Source organism: Myotis lucifugus, unplaced genomic scaffold (genome assembly GCF_000147115.1).
Source record: "Myotis lucifugus unplaced genomic scaffold, Myoluc2.0 scaffold_199, whole genome shotgun sequence".
NCBI lineage: Eukaryota > Metazoa > Chordata > Mammalia > Chiroptera > Vespertilionidae > Myotis > Myotis lucifugus.
The window spans coordinates 1,330,515-1,348,100 of record NW_005871247.1 but is presented as its reverse complement, the minus strand read 5'-3'; the positions used below and the strand labels follow the sequence as shown (position 1 = coordinate 1,348,100).

Here is a 17,586-nt window from a genome sequence, read left to right as displayed (position 1 = left end):
GTCAGCATATGACATTTGGGGCCAGAAAGTTCTTTTTTGGGGGCTGTCCTATAGGATGTTTATAAGCATCCCTGGTGCCCACCCACTGGAGCACAGCAGTATCCATCCCCTCCAGTCGTGACAACCACTCTGTCTCCAGGCATTGCTGACTGTCCCTGTGGCAGCACCACCCCGGCTGTGAGCCGTGGGATGAGAGGATGGCTGCAGAGGTGTGTTTGAAATGCGTTGTGGAGGAAAACAGACAGTACTTTGCAATGGGTGGGATGTAGAGAAGGGAGAGAAAGGAGAGGTTCAAAAATGTTTCCTAGCTGTTTGGTTTGACAATCTAGGCCAATGATGGCGAACCTATGATACGCGTGTCAGAGGTGACACGTGAGCTCATTTTTTTGGTTGATTTTTCTTTGTTAAATGGCATTTAAATATATAAAATAAATATCAAAAATATAAGTCTTTGTTTTACTATGGTTGCAAAGATCAAAAAATTTCTATATGTGACACGGCACCAGAGTTAAGTTAGGGTTTTTCAAAATGCTGACACGCTGAGCTCAAAAGGTTCGCCATCACTGATCTAGGCAGATGTCACAGGTGCTTTAGAGTCTTGACAGTGGTCTCTTGCCCTTTGCTGGTTTTTGGAATTATCCAGCCACCTGCAATGTTGCCCATCCCACTACTCTCCTGTTTCTACATCCCGCTGAAGGTCCTGTTTAAATGCCATCTTCTTGAAGTCTTCTTCTCCAGTTAATTCACTAACAGTGATCATTTTTTTCAGTTTCTGCAGCCCTGTGTCAGTACCACTCTCAGACACTTCTGGCCCTGTAGCTTCTGCAAACCCCCAGGGAAAAAGGACCAGGGCTTAAGAAAAGGAGCGGTCACCGTGGATGCTCAGATTGCATGGCTTTGCTTCTGCATCTTGCCTCTTCTCTTTGTTTCTGTTGGTGGCTGTAGTCATCTTCTTGTCATCTTCTGGGCCCTGGGGCCACCATCTGTTACAGGCAAGCCCTCTGCTCAGGTAGAATTAAGACCCACAGACCAGGGCCTTGCTCTTTACTGCCTTGTGTTATACAGTTATGACTGTATGTCTGTCATCTCCCCGTCAAATAAATTCTGAGCTCAGGAATGAGACCTTGTTCATCCCTTCATCCCATACAGTGCCTAATGCCCAGCATAGTACTGGTTGTGAAGGAGGTATTCAATAAATGTGTGTTGAGTGAATAAGAGAGTGGTTCAATCTAAAATATCCACCTTCGCTGAAACCGGTTTGGCTCAGTGGATAGAGCGTCGCCCTGCGGACTGAAAGGTCCCAGGTTCGATTCCGGTCAAGGGCATGTACCTGGGTGGCGGGCACATCCCCAGTAGGGGGCGTGCAGGAAGCAGCTTAATGATGTTTCTAACTCTCTATCTCTCTCCCTTCCTCTCTGTAAAAAAATCAATAAAATATATTTTTAAAAAATAAATAAATAAAATAAAATATCCACCTTATTTTTTCTCTCATGTATAATGGAATTAAAGGAAAAAGGAGCATTTTTCTGTGATGAGCACACACAAATGTTTATAGTGGGAAAAATGTTTGTTTTTCAGTGGAAGGTTAGCCTTGGTTGGGTTCCCTGGAAGATGGCTTGTCTGCCGTTTGCAGTGTGGGGCCTGTGTTGGTAACGAGATGTCTGCTCTGCTTTTGTTTCAGCTCTAGTTGTCAGCACCACTTCAGCGGGATTCGCATTGGCCCCGGCTCCCTTCGACTTGTCCTGTTTTCTGCTCACTTCTGTGGGAACAGGCCTGGCATCCTGTGCTGCCAACTCCATCAATCAGGTGGGTTTATCTTCTTCCAGGTAGATCATGATACTGTGACTCATTCCCAACTTGTGGTATTATCACGTTTTTAAAAAAACTTCCAAAGTCACATATGCATGAAGAGGTACTATGAACTTGTAACAATGTATCCAAGGTGTCTTTTCTTTTGAGGTGAATGGTTTTCAGTTATGTTCTGGTGAGAAAATAATAGCATATCTGCCTAAAGTAACCAGCATGCCTTGTGTTAGAAAGTACTTTAAAGCTGTCAAACTTTTCCATTCTTGTCCATTTCCGGTACATTTCCCTGAGCTCATCATTGTGTGCTCCTCTTTCTTTCCTTTGATTTTGCATTTTAAGTCACTAGTATACAAAAAAGAATGCATATCCAACTTTTAAAAAACATTAGTAACTCAGTATTTAGTAAACCTGGTGTATATCAAAATTAGCATGTTATTAATTAGCTAATTGTATTTAACATGTTATTTATTAGCATATTATTTTCAATTAGCATGTTATTTCATTAGCATCTTATGTTTAATGCATCTCCCCCCCCCCATTATTTTAAACATCAAAATAATTCTCTAAAAGATTTTTTTCTCCTGTCTGTCATTGTGGTGTGCCCCAACGTTGTGGCTTTTTCATAAGATAACTATGTGAAGGAGCTTGGCTAAAACTTAGGGAAAGCTGCTTGCTTTCATCACAAGAACACCCAAGAGGAACTGGCACAGATTTAAAACAGGAACTCAAGTCAGCAGCAGGAAAACAGCTTGGCTGAGTGGATATATAAGTTGGTAGTCCATAAAATATGGGAATTTTAGTGTTATAATGACTACATTCATTGTGTTTTTATAAAGTCTTATCAGTTACTTGGAGAAGTATGAATCTATTTCAAGTAAGATTTATTTTTTTTGTTATTATTTTTAAAGTCAAAACAGTCTTATAATGAGTTCAAATAGCCCTCCCACTTCACAGCAGTATTGTGGACGCCTGTGGCCTGTGATGCCACCTCTTCCAAGTCGCTCCTTCCTTATGCTACCCTCCCATATTTCTTGGCTAAGAGAATAATAATGGTTTCACAATAAACATGTTTTTAATGAAAATTTGAGTGAAAAGCAATATAAGCTAAATGGATTTATATGGCTATTTTGGGTCTTTTACGAAAAAACTTTAAATTTTTACCTTTGTTTAGTTATAAATCTAGGCCATAAGATTCAGCCAGGAACTTAGTCTAGTTTCCAGGCTTGTGTGTAAAATTGAAGAGCTGTATTTACCCTTGAGGTACTAACTGCTGTCTCCTGTTTGAATTACATAGATTTAAATGAAAGGTTTAAAATAAAAGGTTTAAAATGAATTCAGGAAAGAAAAAAACAGTAACAACAACAAACTAATAAACATCAAATGGTTAGCAGAAATGCCAGGATTTTATAAAAGACTAGAGGCCCAGTGCACAAATTCATGCACCAGTGGGGTCCCTCGGCCTGGCTTGAGGGATCAGGCCAAAACCTGCTCTCCAACATCCCCCGAGGTGTCCCGGATTGCAAGAGGGCACAGGCCAGGCTGAGGTACCCCACCAGTGCATGATCGGGGCCAGGGAGAGACGCAGGAGGTTGGCCAGCCAGGGAGGAACCACAGGAGGACTCCAGGGCGTGTCCGGCCCGTCTCGCTCAGTGCCGATCGGCCAGACCCCAGCAGCAAGCTAACATACCGGTTGAAGCGTCTGCTCCCTGGTAGTCAGTGCATGTCATAGCGACTGATAAACCGGTCGACTGTCTGCCCCCTGGTGGTCAGTGCACGTCATAGCGAGCGGTTTTTGCGGCCTTAGCATTCATTAACATATTACACTTTGATTGGTTGAATGGATGACCGGACACTTAGCATTTTAGGCTTTTATTATATAGGATAATACAGAGCCACCTTGAGTTGAAGCTGCAACACCCCCAACCTGCTGCTGCCCTAAAAAAGGCAGTTCAAAGAATTTATCATGGAAAAAAAATAAAAAACCTGTCAGTTGTAGCAAGACAGTATCTGGAGGAAAGAAATGGAGTGATTTACATTTAATCAGTAATTTATAGAAACTGAATATAGACCTAGGTTTTAAAAACTTTAAGAAGACTATGAGTTTAGGTGGCACTTTATTTCAGAGTCTGTAGGAAGTTTATTCACAGTAGAAAGTGGGTGGGGTCTGTGGCTTTTAAACGGTTCCTGAGGAAAGCCTCAGACTACATGATGGGATTCCTCCTGGTGCTGAGTGTTTCCTGCCTAGGTGGGCTGTCCAGCCCTGCCCTGCCGCTCACCTAGCACCTCCCTGCTCTTCCTTTGGAGCACTTTCCCTTCCTTCCTCCACATGTCACTCCCCGCCCACAGCCCTCTCCATTGTCGGGCGTGTTGTCACCTTGATTGGTGCTTGTTGGGTACATGAATAATGGCTTCATCTTCTTGTATTCAACATATTTCTTTCTTCCACTTTTCTTGGGCTCTAATTTCAGTTGGAAGCTTCACAATTGTTTAAAATTTTTGCTGATTCCCATAACTGTACAAGTCTGTTGTTATTATGTTATTGATCAGCTTCCCAAATTATGATATTCTGTAAATAACATGTTGGAAATGTTTTAGTTCTAGTGTTGGTAGGCATTCTTATAAAATCAAGTTAAAGGAAGGTGAGGACATTTTCATTAGTGCCTTTAATTAGTGTAATACTAGACAACAAGGGTTTAGCTGAGTTTTTGAATACCAGATAAAGACGTAGTCTTTGGGGAAATGGAAGCACTTACTACTTTTTTTAGGGAGCTGGTGTTCACTCAAGAATGCATATATGTGGTGGTAGGTGTAAGAGTTCTTCAGCTTCTAATAGAGATCCATGGGAGAAAAAATTCCCACTGGCTGTGTTTATAAAGGAATTCCAATCCAGTTCACATTTCTAAATACTTTTTTTTAGCTGTTATTAATTTAGTTCTGAGTGACTCTTCTTTGTACCCTACTTCTGTGATCTCTCTGTGAAAGTAGGAAAAATAAAGCCTTGGAAAACGATTCTTACATTTGTTTTAAGGAGAGAAAATGAGATTCAGCTTCTGATTTATGAAGTAGTGACTAGTGCATAAAGATATGTATATGAAACCACTAACATTAAACTGTAGAAAGGAATTACATGGTTTATAAAATATACATGTGCTTAATTTGACACTATAATGTGGCTTTAAAGCAGGTATGCCTTCAAAGGATGAAAGCCATTCATAAAATGTTTTTAATTTAGCCACTAAAAGATAAAATATTGTTGATGGCTTTGACTGATTGAATCTTGAGAAACAAATGACTAAAAGTGAAAAGCTGAATAAATTCAAGTAGAATGAATGAAGAAATTTAAAAAGATAAAAATTATCATAATTACTTTGAATATTTGACTTCATAGATGCTATAATAAACTGTATTGAGGATTATTTTACTTATGTTACATATATGAATTTTTTAAAGAGGTTAAGAGTATATGTCAATAAATACATTTCTACAGGATACATTTTAATTGTGACATACTATTCCATTTCATGGATGCGCCAGTTCTCAACCAGTTCTCTATTATTGCAAATTTTCTCTTCTAAGGTAACATAAAGTACCGGAAGTGAAACTGCTGAGAGGAAGGCTACCAGCCAAAGCGTATATGAAACTGGTTTAACTTTGAAATATATGATCTTAACAAAATAACTCATTTCTGACATTCATGCAGTGCTTCCGAGTTTACAAGGAATATTTACATAAATTATTATTTAAACCTGTGGCCCTGTGAAGTAGGTGGCATTTCCATTTCTATTTGTAAAAAAATTAGTTTAGCTGTTGAATTATTCTTTTTAAGGCAACATTTAAAAAATGTACTATGCAAATAATTTATTTATTGCAGAACAGTGACAAAATGGAGATAAGCAAAAAGAACAAGTTTTTGTTTTATTTTTCCATTATGCCAGACACTGTTGTGTGTTAGAGCTATAGCAGAAAGCAAACCAGATTCCTGCCCTCATAGTGCTTACACGATCCCTTGTTAACACTTGAAACCTCTATGATCTTATTAACCAGTGTCACCCTAGTGCATTTATAGACTTCTTTAACACACAGGCACACATCTTCCGATATAATTTTTCTCATGGAAATGAATTATATACTATATGTAATTCGTATATTTTTCCATAAATAGTATATCAGAAACATCCTTCCAGGTTAGTATTTGTTATAACATGATTTTAAGAGTTATATATAAATACACCATGATTTGTTTAATCAATTTCTTCTTATTGGACATTTTAGAGATCTCCAGTCTTTTGTTCAACATAAACAATGCTGAACTGCAATTCCTGTAGCTAAGTTGTTGAACATGTCCTTAACTATGTCTTTCATTAGATTTCCAAAATCATGTGGTGTGTTAAAAGATGTGTAGTTTTCAAAATAAAAACTTAAAATTTAAAAAATATGTATATTTAAAATTGATTTTAGAGAGAGGATGGAAGAGAGAGAGAGAAACATCAGTGTGCAAGGGAAACATAGATCGGTTGCCTCCCTTATGCATCCAGACTGGGCATCGAACCCGCAACCTGGATATGTGCCCTGACCAGGAATCGAACCTGCCACCTTCTGGTGTGTGAGACTATGCTCCCACCACTGAGCTGCACCAGCTAAGGCAAAAAGATATGTATTTTAAGTACAGCTAAATTTCTTCTCAGAAGACCTTTAGTTTGTTTCGTATCAACTTAAACTTCCATTTGACAGTGTGTGAGAGTGGTCGTCATCAACACCGCATGTTAGAAAGTCTATGCCAGGTTTCTAGGTAACATTAGATGTGCCCTTTTGAATTAAGTTGTATTGATTATTTAGGAGGTAGAGTTAGTTTTTGTTTGGAGAATTTTTTTAATGCTTTTTGGTCAATTTATGTTTACCGGTGAGTTTTATCCATTTTGCTATTAGGCACTCACTTTTGTCCATCAGGTCTTAGCTTAAGGTATGTAGATTGGATTATTAACTATCATTAGGACTTACATATTTTCTGCAGTTTTTGGGGTGTTTTTTTGTTTGTTTGTTTTTCTTAATCCTCACCCACGGATATTTTTCCATTGATTTTTAGAGAGAGTGGAAGGGAGGAGGAGAGACACATCAATTGGTTGCCTCCTACACACGCCCCCACTGGGACTGGGGACCAGGATTGAGCCTGCAAGCTAGGTATAGACCCTTGACCCTGGGGCCCTTCCGTCCGTGGGCCAGTGCTTTATCCACCAGGCCAAACCCGCTGGGCATTTTCTGCAGTTTTTAGGGTTTTTTAAGTGCAGATGTTTCGAATGTTCAACCAGCCAGATCCTTTAATTTTTATTACAGGGTTTCTCAACCTCTAAACTCTTGACAGTTTGGGCTGGATAACCTTGTTGTGGGGATCTGTCCTGTGCTTTGTAGCAAGAAGTGTTAATAATAACAACAATTGCAGCTAACACTTATTTCGTACTTGCTATATGCCAAGTAATGTTCTAAGCATTTTACATACATTAGCTCATTTGTTTAAGTCTAGGTTCATGGGATTTCAAAAATGGCTCTTTTGAAAGATCAAATACATGATGAATGAATTTATAACCTAGACTTAGTTTTAAGAAGAACCATTGATGTTCTCAGAGACTTTATTTTGGAGAAAATTACAAGAAAGGCACAAAACATAAGTAGAATTTCGCATCAGAGAGGTAGGTTATAATTAGAAAGATAAAGCTGATAAGGTATGTTATTTTTAGGATCTAGTGTATCTTTGAATTAAGAATTTTTACGGAAGGAAATAAAATACAGGGTCAAGAAGAGACATGTTTCTTGTTTCATACTGACAATACTTGAGAGAATTTTCATGGCTGAAATAAGGTAAAAAGGAAGGGCTTTGGATAAAGAGCTCTGAATTATAGGGTGGGTTGGGCAAAATAAAATTTACAGCCTTTAAAACTCTGAAGGAGAAACAGATAAAGATTTTTCGGTTTTCTCCGGAATATGAGGTTAATATCTAATGCATCTTTCTCCATTTTCCCTTTCTCTGATGTTTCTTTTGTTTTGGCTCTGCAGTCTGCCTTGAGCAATAGGAATTGACTTTCATCTTTCATGTTGAACAAAAGTAGTTATTAAATGTGGTGTTGTATTCTAGGAGAATAGAACTGAAGTTAGCAAATGCCAGTGATGCCATTTATTGAACATCATTTGAGTAAGAAAAATCAATATGAGAAATATATTTTTCTTCTGAGTGTTGTGATTTGTTGGACTTTGATGTTTTAACTGGAGGACAACTTGCATTCCTCCAATGGCCTCTGAGGTCCGTAACTGTGGCCTTTTGATGATTCAGATTAGCTACTGCACTGGATCAGGTTGCATAGAGTCTGAATAGTATTCGGGAAAGACTCTCCAACTAAATATGTTCTTTGTAAAAGGAAAATCATGAGCATGACTGAACGTCAAAAGGAAAATGCATTTTAAATGCAGTCTCTTTTCCTGAATATATAACCCCAAACAGTTCCTAAATTACATTTGATTCACTCTCCGGAATGATCCATCTAAGCAGAGTGGGTTTGGCATAGATATTTATAACTAAAATAACTCTAGATGAAGTTTTGCCAGCAAATGCAGAGATGATAATTTGAACATATTTTTGTAGATAGTATTTTATAAATTACATACCATATTAACTGGTTATTATTTTATTTGCTTCTTACAGTAATTTGGTGGGTGGGGTGGTATTATTCCAGTGTTTGTGGAAGATTGAGATGAAGCTTAGTGATGTCACTGATGACATATCTGAAAATGGTCAAATTGGGAGCAGAACTTGTAGACCATGGGCTCCTCGTTTACCGCTTTTTTTCTCTCAGCCGAAATGCCCTGGTCCAGGCACCACCCTGGAATAAGGCTATTTCCATTAGTGACTTTCTTCCACCAAATTACCTGCTGGCATTCTTGCTGCTAAGTACTGGAAGTGGAAGTACCATAGTGTATGTTTCTGTAATGAGATTGGGAGGACTTAAAGCACTTATACTGTCTACATGCTAAGTGCTTAGTGAATGTTAGCTATTATTGTTGTTATTAATATAAAAGTTTGGTCTGTTTTTGCCACACATCCCCCATGCTTTCAGAATCTTCTTTTCTTCCAATTACCTCCAGTTGGAGTCTAGCAGAAGCCAAGCTGAGTTTCTTGCCAGATTATCTTTTTTTGTCAATCTTCAGTGTGTTTGGCCTTTACCAGTAGTTTGTTCTTCTGAATCCCATTAGCCGCTTGTACTCTGCTCTAACCCCAGACCCCCTCGCTGTTTTCTAGGCGAGGTGACTCTAGGCTGACTGATGGCACTGATGTGGGAACTGACTATGTGGCTGATCCCTGAGGACTGTGTGCTTCCTTATCTCCTATTCCCCCTTTGTGCCCCAGTGACAAACTGCTTTTAAGGTTCAATACATTAAAAATTCCTATCCCTTGATATTTATGCTTTAAAATCAGGATAATTTGATCATTTTGATCTCCATACTGAGTTCCCAGACACTGGGTAGGAGCCAGAACTGGGGTGGAGGGTTAGGGGTGGTGAGACAGTGGGGCAGTTTGTTATACCTGCACTCCTTTAACCCAGATCAACTTCTGATCATTCTTTGTCTGTTGCTATTTTTACCCAGTAATGGAGCTCCAAACTTCTTTAGGCAGGCTATTTGACCTTGAAATCTATGTGTAAATGATTAAGCAAATTCTAAAACTCACATTTTCATGACCACCTAGTCCTTTGCGAAGGTTTAGAAAGTATTGTTTGGCAGAAAGGGAAGTGACTTACCTATGTGATTAATCTTAAGGAAAACTTCACTCTGGCATTTCCCTCAGATCCTATGCCAGATGTCTCCTGGAAGCAGCGATCACAGGGAACAAAGAAACTAAGGATTTGAATGATGGCATGGAGAGATAGCGGGCAACAAAAGAGAAATTTTGTAGTTAATAAGATTTATGTAATGTAACCTAGAGTATCCTTATGCCTTAAAATATACTTTGTAACCTTAAAATACTAATATGCAGTTTTAACTTTTATTCCAACTGAGGTTTCTTTAGTCCTGGAAAATATTTACCTGCTAGCTTATAAGAAAAGAAAAATATCACTGAAATAAAAGCCTGATGTAATATCCTAATGTTTTCATTAATATATGTTAGTAAAAGGATGGCTATTCTGGTATTGCTTCTAGCATAAGCATGGTTGATCTAGAACGTACCATTGCTTATATTGCTGCCGTTAGGTGTACTGAACAAGGATTACACAGTGCTGTGGATCATTGCCTTAAACAGCTGCCTGAAACTATGTGGATAAAGACCCCGCCCTCACAGTCCCTGATGTTATTTCCTAATATGAAATAACGCGAATTAAATGTAACATCTGGCTTTAAGAATATAAAGAGATCTTTAGACCAGATTCCCAATACATACAGAAGTATTCGGGGGCTTGTGAATTAGGGTATTGGTAAAGGACACTGTTTTCTGAGCCTGGATTCCCTCCATGGTTTTCACTTAGGTTGAGTGAGTGACTGACGGAACAGCAAAATAGGCTTGTTTAAATACGCATGCGGTTAACTTTGAACACAGATGTGGACAGTCCCCTCATTAAAAAATCTAACGTGTTTTCCCATAAAAAGAAAACTAGTTTGTACATTTTTCAACAGATACTCAGTCATTCTGAGTACTTCTGGCTTGGCTATATAAAAAAACGACCCTTTTCATGGGTACTAGGTGAACATTCTGGCTCTAAGACTCTGCTTCAATGCCAGTGAAGGACAGGAAAATGTGTCTGAACTAGGTCTCTCTTGCACAGAATTTTGTTTATTCTGCTTAATTCAGGTTAAAATTATTGAGGTGGGGGAGGCTGTTGAAATCCTCTTGATTTTCACGTACCCTTTGGAGAGTGATCCTGAGTTCCCAGGACCAGAAAGCAAGATGTTCATAAGTATAGAAGGTGCTGATACTACACGGGCCATTTCTTGAAAGTTGCTTTCAGAAAGGATCCTTACACATTTATTGATTACTTTTTTTAGTGATGTAATGATTGGTCCCTACTCTGAAGTAGCTCGAGGTATGATAGAGAAAGACAGATGTATAAAGTACAATAAAATACGTTGGTATTGGTGTGGGATGTAGGCAGTTCCTTAGGTGTAAGCAGTGCAAGATGTGGGGAGCAATCATTTCTACCTTTGGAGGTCTGGGGCACTTCTCAGAGAAGTGACCGGGGTATCAGGTAGTTACGTGGGTATCTACCAGGTAGATGCATGTGAGAGGGAACTTTCCAGACAGAGAACATCATGAGTAACGACACAGAAATGTGAACTCTTGTACACAGGAGATCACTCGGAGCCTGCAAACACTGCAGCTCAGCAGAAACATCTCAAGGTGGGGAGGGCACTGTGAGGTCTGGCTGAGGCAGTGAGCAGGGGAGGTCAGCAGGGGCCCCACATGCCTGCTAAAGCTATGAGGCCTACCTTGTAGGTGTCGGGCAACCACTGAGTGTTGCTAACCACAAGTAATGGCTTTCTATTACTCTAATGATAGAGAAGAGAATCCTAACCTTGACCCTACAGTTTCTGTATGGTCTGTTTCTTCTCCAGCCTCCTCTCCCTCCACTGTCCTCATCTGAGACCACAGGGCTGCCTAGATCCAAGCACCTGTTATGTGTTGGAAAGTGATTATAGACACATAGCCTCAGAAATAGCATTTTTAAAAAGCTGTTCTCTGTTTACAAGGCACTCATCTTAGTTACCCTCAGTGACGTTTTCCATTTCAGAGGCCAATGCTCTTGGGTCCCTTCCTTCCATGTTCTACTTGCTGTTTTAGGGCTGGTGGTGATTCTGAGTTGGTGCATGCGTGTGTTGGCCAGGGGAGCAGCTATTGTCATTGGCCTAGAAAAACGCAGGCCGTGTTGCTAGATCCTCCAAGTTTTCAGTATAAGCTAGATACTTGGATTTTGAGATGAAATTTCCTGAATGTTAAATGGAAAATGTTGGCTCCCTTTTTTTTTTTTTTTAATTCTGTGCATACCAAACAAAACCTGTCAGTAGGTTAAATTTGCCTTGCGCCCCCCCCCCCCCAACCCCACCACCACCACCACCACCACCTCAGTTCTGGCCTTTGAAATAAAGCAAATATTTTAATGTAGCATCATTTACCAAAATTTTTAAAAAAATATTTCTGAAGAAAAGAAAATGCTTTCTATGAAAACAGAATTCTTTACAACTAAAACGAGGGGTATAGTTTTCTGTACTTATTTTCATCATGCTGAGAAGAGTGAAGCACAAAAGCTCTCAGCCACTTCCATAGACTCAAGCCATGGTGCTGAATCTTTGCTCTTAGGCGAAGCTGCTGGCTTGTGGGCATGGGTATCTTCTTGAGCTATATTATAGAAGAGCTCATTATTTAAAATTTAAAAGGGGGGATGGTACTGTTCTAGCATCCAAAAGGTAAAGTCAAGAAAGGTCAAATGTAAATTGCTTCAAGAAACACCTGGATATTTCAAATGTGTTCACAATTATTTCTCTACTGAGGCGTTATGTTTCAGAAAGTGTCATTAATTGTAATAGAGTAACACACAGCTCTTTGTGAAATTTAAGTCCATTGAATATCAGCCCCTTCAAAGACAATAAAAATTCCAGCCTGCATTTACCTATTCCCCGGTGAGGAGTTACTACAATGCACATTATATCATTCCATGTGAAATTCTTTGGCTTAATCGTCCCTCATTTATTTGCAGTTGTCTGAGGTCAGTTTCCCATTTTGCAGTTGTCAAATTAAAAGACTAGCTCCTAAACTTTATTTGCATTTCGTGCCTTTCCATAATAGTACATTTTTTGGCTTAGTTTTCAATAGTTGTTCATATTTCTTAATCATCCCTTCTCTCATTAGTCCATTTCTTTTTCACAAATGTCCACACAGATATTAATATGATACTGTAAATTTCTGTTATTTTGTAAGCATAGTTTTAAAAATTTTACATGATTTTAAAAAATCATTTGAATTAGACAGCCAATTCATCCCATTGTTTAAATTTAGTTTTTATTGTCATACTTATTTTCATCCTTAATTTTATTATTTCTATCAAGTTGAAATCTAAATAGTGATTGAACATTGAGTTCTCATTTGCTTTTTAAATGTCTGTATAGGATGGTGTGATAGTAAAGAATCCATTTATTTTTAATAATTCATTGATCAAAGAAATATTTCTGGATATGTCATTGGTGTTTTACTTCCAAGTATCTCAGGCTGCCAGCAGGTGACTTTAACATTACAGTCTTCTTTAAAAAAGTATTAAAAGATAAACTGAGGCATCTTAACATTTTTAAGAGTTTATTTGAGCAAAAAATTATTCAAGTTGGACAGCACCAAACTGGAAGTGGAGAGGAGAGGCACTGGGAAAGGCTTTCAGAGAAGATGCCATCTCAGAGCTGGGAACGTATTTGATTGGCTTAAGCTTAAGCAGTGCTTTATTTGGGAAAACCTCGGTGGCTGTTTGTGGTTGACTGTCCTCAGGTTTGATTTCTTAACCAAGGCACTATAGGCTTAGGTGTTAAAAGGTTTGTTTGTAGAGGCTGCCAAGGCATTGAAGCCAGCCAGCTCAGTCTCATTTAACAGCAAGTCCACTCTTAGGTGGTTGATGAATACTTTAGAGCAGCCGTTGCCAACCCTTCGGACCTCACGGACCACCAGTGGTCCACGGACCACCGGTTGGCGGCCGCTACTCCAAAGGTGTCCTTAAACCAGCGGTCGCCAACCTTTCGGACCTCACGGACCACCAGTGGTTCGCAGACCAACGGTTGGCGACCGGTGCTTTAGAGTTAAGTCATTTGGCAAAAGAACTACAGTCATACTCATATATAATTGTTAGTTATGAGAGGACACCTAAAATGGATATTCTTAAGCGAGGTCATTAGAACTTAGTATATGGTAGCACAAAAATAGTCTCAGGCTCATTGTAGTTAGTTAATCTTTCCCACTAAGGTCACTTTAATCAGTATTTGTTTTGTACTTGTTTTCCTCAAAACGTGTATGTTAGGGTTTAATTTAACCTTGTCTGGATTTTGACACATTCTACATTGTTCTCATAACTCCTTGTGTATTTATTTCTGAGTTGCCCCTTTCTTACATTGAACTTCAATTTTGTTTTTACATGCCTGAATGTTCCACTCGTCTGGGGGGCCCTTCTTGGTTGCAGAGGTGTATTATATATCTGCATCCCTGGTACTTGGCAAATAGGGCTGATAGGCAGTCAGTGGATGACTATTGAATAAATGAGAAAATGAGTAAGCAAATGAGAACATTTAAGTTCATGCTTAAAAGAGCCTGAATAAACAGCGCTACATTGTTCCTTCGTTATTCTAACTTGATCAAAGCTATTATTTAAAATGAAATTACATTTTATAGGGTAGGAGGAATATAATTTTGTGTATGAATTTTCTTGGAAAGTTATTAATTATTTTTGAAAGGATTAACATTGAGATTGTAATAAATCAAGTTGAATTAAAATTGGGTAATACTAAGGTAGCAGGTAAAATCAAGCTAAAGTTAATGAAAATATAAAAGTTATTTATAAAAGCAAACTAAGATTTTCATTCAGTACTAAATGAAATTATGTATTAATTTTATCTTCTCTGTTATTTGAAGGCTTTTAAAAATTATTCTTCATTAATTGGTATTCCAAAGCGACTTGGAGGTATTGTTATGAGTTATGTGTTCTCTGTGCTTATAACCAAATAGCTATTAGTGAAAATGTATTCTAACGATACATTTCCTCATCAGAAACTTCATTACCAGAGGGGAGAAATAGGAGGTACAGAAACCCAGCTCTCCACATATCTTGCTGCCTCCTCCACAGCTTCACTTGGATTTCTGCAAGATACCAGAAATGTGTCTAAAACTGAACTTTCTGATCTTTTCCCTCAATCCTGTTCTGACTGCCCTTTGTACATGCTGTCATTCAGTTTGATATGATAGTTACTCAGGCCAGAGACTTTGAAGCCGTTTATGTCGCTGGTTTTCTCTCAAACTCCACATTCAGGTCATCGGAAATTAAGCGTGTGCAGGAGTGCATGTGCACACACACACATACTCACACACACACACACACACACACACACACACACAGGCTGTGAAGAATGCCTGGAGGATGATTGTTTCTTTTCTAGACTATGTGATAACATCCTAACTGATGTTGCTGCTTCCTCCTTGCCCTTCCCCAGGCTGTTCTGAACACAGCGCCCAGAGTGACCTGAAACATGAGTGAGATATTCCCTCCCCTGCTTAAATCCTCCTGAGGTTCCCAGAGCCCTGTGACATCACGCCCCACCCCCATGTTCTGCTTCTTTACACTGTCAAACGCATTCTTCTATTCTTATTTATCCTCGGTCTTGAGAAAAGGAAAATGTTTTTAAGTGTATAATGCATTGATTATAAGGATTTATTAGTCATTCCATTTTTTTCTTTGTTAGTTGCCACAATTCTGTCATGTCTCTTATCCATTTTAGCATGAAAATATTTTCCTTTTAAGTGACATCTAAGAGCTTTATTATATACTAGGGGCCCAGTGCACAAATTCGTGCACCTTGAAAGGAACTGTGGGCCTCAAGAGGCTGCGGTAAGCACAGGGTCGGGTCTTGGCCCATTTTCCACGCCCCCGCCCGGCCCCTCCCAGCAGTGGGTGCTAGCGGTGGCTGCTGCCCCGATAGCCCCTCAGGAGCAGGGGGAGGTGGAGAAAACCTCAGGGGCTATCTGGGCCAGCAGCCACCGCTCGCATCTGCTGATGGCGCCAAGTGATTGGGATCAGTGCCGGGCACCAGCAGTGGTTGTGAGCAGCGGTTCCAGCACCGGCTGTGGGTGTGAGCAGGGCTGGCGCTGGCAGCAGGTGTGAGCACCGGGTGGGACCGTGGTGGGTAGGAGCAAAGAATTTTCAGTAACCACCAGAGGCAGAGGCATGCCCCAATGACAGTGACTGGCCTTGGTCTGTCGCCCCTGCTCACCTGCTCCACCATCCCACTGCAGCCGATGCCCGCCATGTTCCACGCACGCCCCCTGGTGGTCAGCGCACGTCATAGCGACCAGTTCAGTTGTTCCGCTGTTCAGTCTATTTGCATATTAGCCTTTTATTATATAGGAAGGATAAGCTATATAATAATTTGTTGCAAATATTTTTTTCCAGCCTGTCCTTGATGTGGCCCTTTATTTATGTTTATGTTGAATTGGACTATATGGAGGTCTTATATTATCAAATATCAAATCTGTCATTTTATAATAAATAGCTTTTTCCTTGAGAAGGATAATTGCAAAGGCCTTATTTTACTACTAGAAGGCCCGGTGCACAAATTTGTGCACCAGTGGGGTCCCTTGGCTTGGCCTGTGGGATCGGGCTGAAACCGGCTCCCCAACATTCCCCGAGGGGTCCCGGATTGTGAGAGGGCGCAGGCCAGGCTGAGGTACCCCACTGGTGCGCAATTGGGGCTGGGGAAGGACACGGGAGGTTGGCCAGCCGGGGAGGGACCGCGGGAGGGCTCCATGGCGTGTCCGGCCCATCTCATTCAGTCCTGATCAGCCGGACGCCAGCAGCAAGCTAATCTACCAGTCGGAGCGTCTGTCCCCTGGTGGTCAGTGCACATCATAGCAACTGGTCAACTGTCTGCCCCCTGGTGGTCAGTGCACATAATAGCAACTGGTCAACCACTCGACTACCCCCTGGTGGTCAGTGCACATCATAGTGAGCCGTTGAGCGACCTTAGCATATCATTAGCATATTACACTTTGAGTGGTTGAACAGATGACCGCACACTTAGCATATTAGGCTTTTATTATGTAGGATGTGGATTTTTTTTTTTTTAATAGATTGCGGGCTGGTTTTTAGGCTTAATTTGGTCCCAGGTTGTTAGCTTGCTCTCCCAGGATTATTTTGAAATGCCACTCTTATAATCACTACATTCTGTTATACTTTAGATTTATTTCTGTATTTATTCTGTTTCCAGAACCACACCCTTTTAAGTAGTATATCTCCATTATATAATTTAATGTCTGAGAAGGCAAGTCTTCCCTCAGTGCACTTCTTTTTTGTGAGGTTTTAGGTTTTAGATGAAGATGAGAATCATTATTTTGAAGTTATTTAAAACAACCCTTTGAGATTTTAATTAGAACTACATTGTGCATGTACATTTATTTGGGCAAAGTAGACATCTTTGCACTATTTAGTCTTCTTATCTAAAAGTAATTATTAGACTCTGAGACCACTGATGAGCACATGAGAGCAGGGGGTGTCAGTAGAACACTAGACAGCATTGCCCTTCCCAGCCAGCCTAAGCAGGGAGCCCAATCAGAAATGTTACAGTGTGCGGCAGAAAAGCACAGGTGGGAATTGAAGCAGTAGGCTTTCCCCGATTGCTCACTCTTTATATTCTTAGTAAATGTCATTTCTAAAATGTAGGTCTTGTACTTTATATAAGTGTTCATTTCTAGGTTTTATTAGTCAGCTCTTAGATTTTTAGTTTCTTTAAAATAGTTCAATTTCTTGCCTATTTTTCTTTTTATATGTGCCTGTACTCAGGCATTTTTTTTTCCATTCACATAGTTGCCATATCTTCCTTCACTTATTTTATTATGGTTGCCAAAATTTACTTTTATTTTTCCCTGGTTAGATTTTTTTCTAGCATATGTTCTACTGCCTGTAGGTACAGTTTTGCACTTTTTATGTTGGGAGGTTTGGCAGCCTCACTGTTGTAATTTCCCCCTGTTTATTCACCAATGAGCTAAGAGAGGTATGTTCAGTCAGA

The 17,586-nt window shown here is 39.7% G+C and overlaps 1 protein-coding gene across 1 annotated transcript in view; it reads left to right on the top strand.

The window, feature by feature from the left end:
- Window positions 1-17,586, top strand: part of LOC102438132 (protoheme IX farnesyltransferase, mitochondrial) — a 118,492-nt gene that overhangs the window by 30,081 nt on the left and 70,825 nt on the right. Inside the window, exon 4 of the mRNA XM_006097374.3 lies at window positions 1,682-1,806. Coding sequence (XP_006097436.1) covers window positions 1,682-1,806 — 125 coding nt within the window. The remainder of the gene's footprint in view (window positions 1-1,681; window positions 1,807-17,586) is intronic.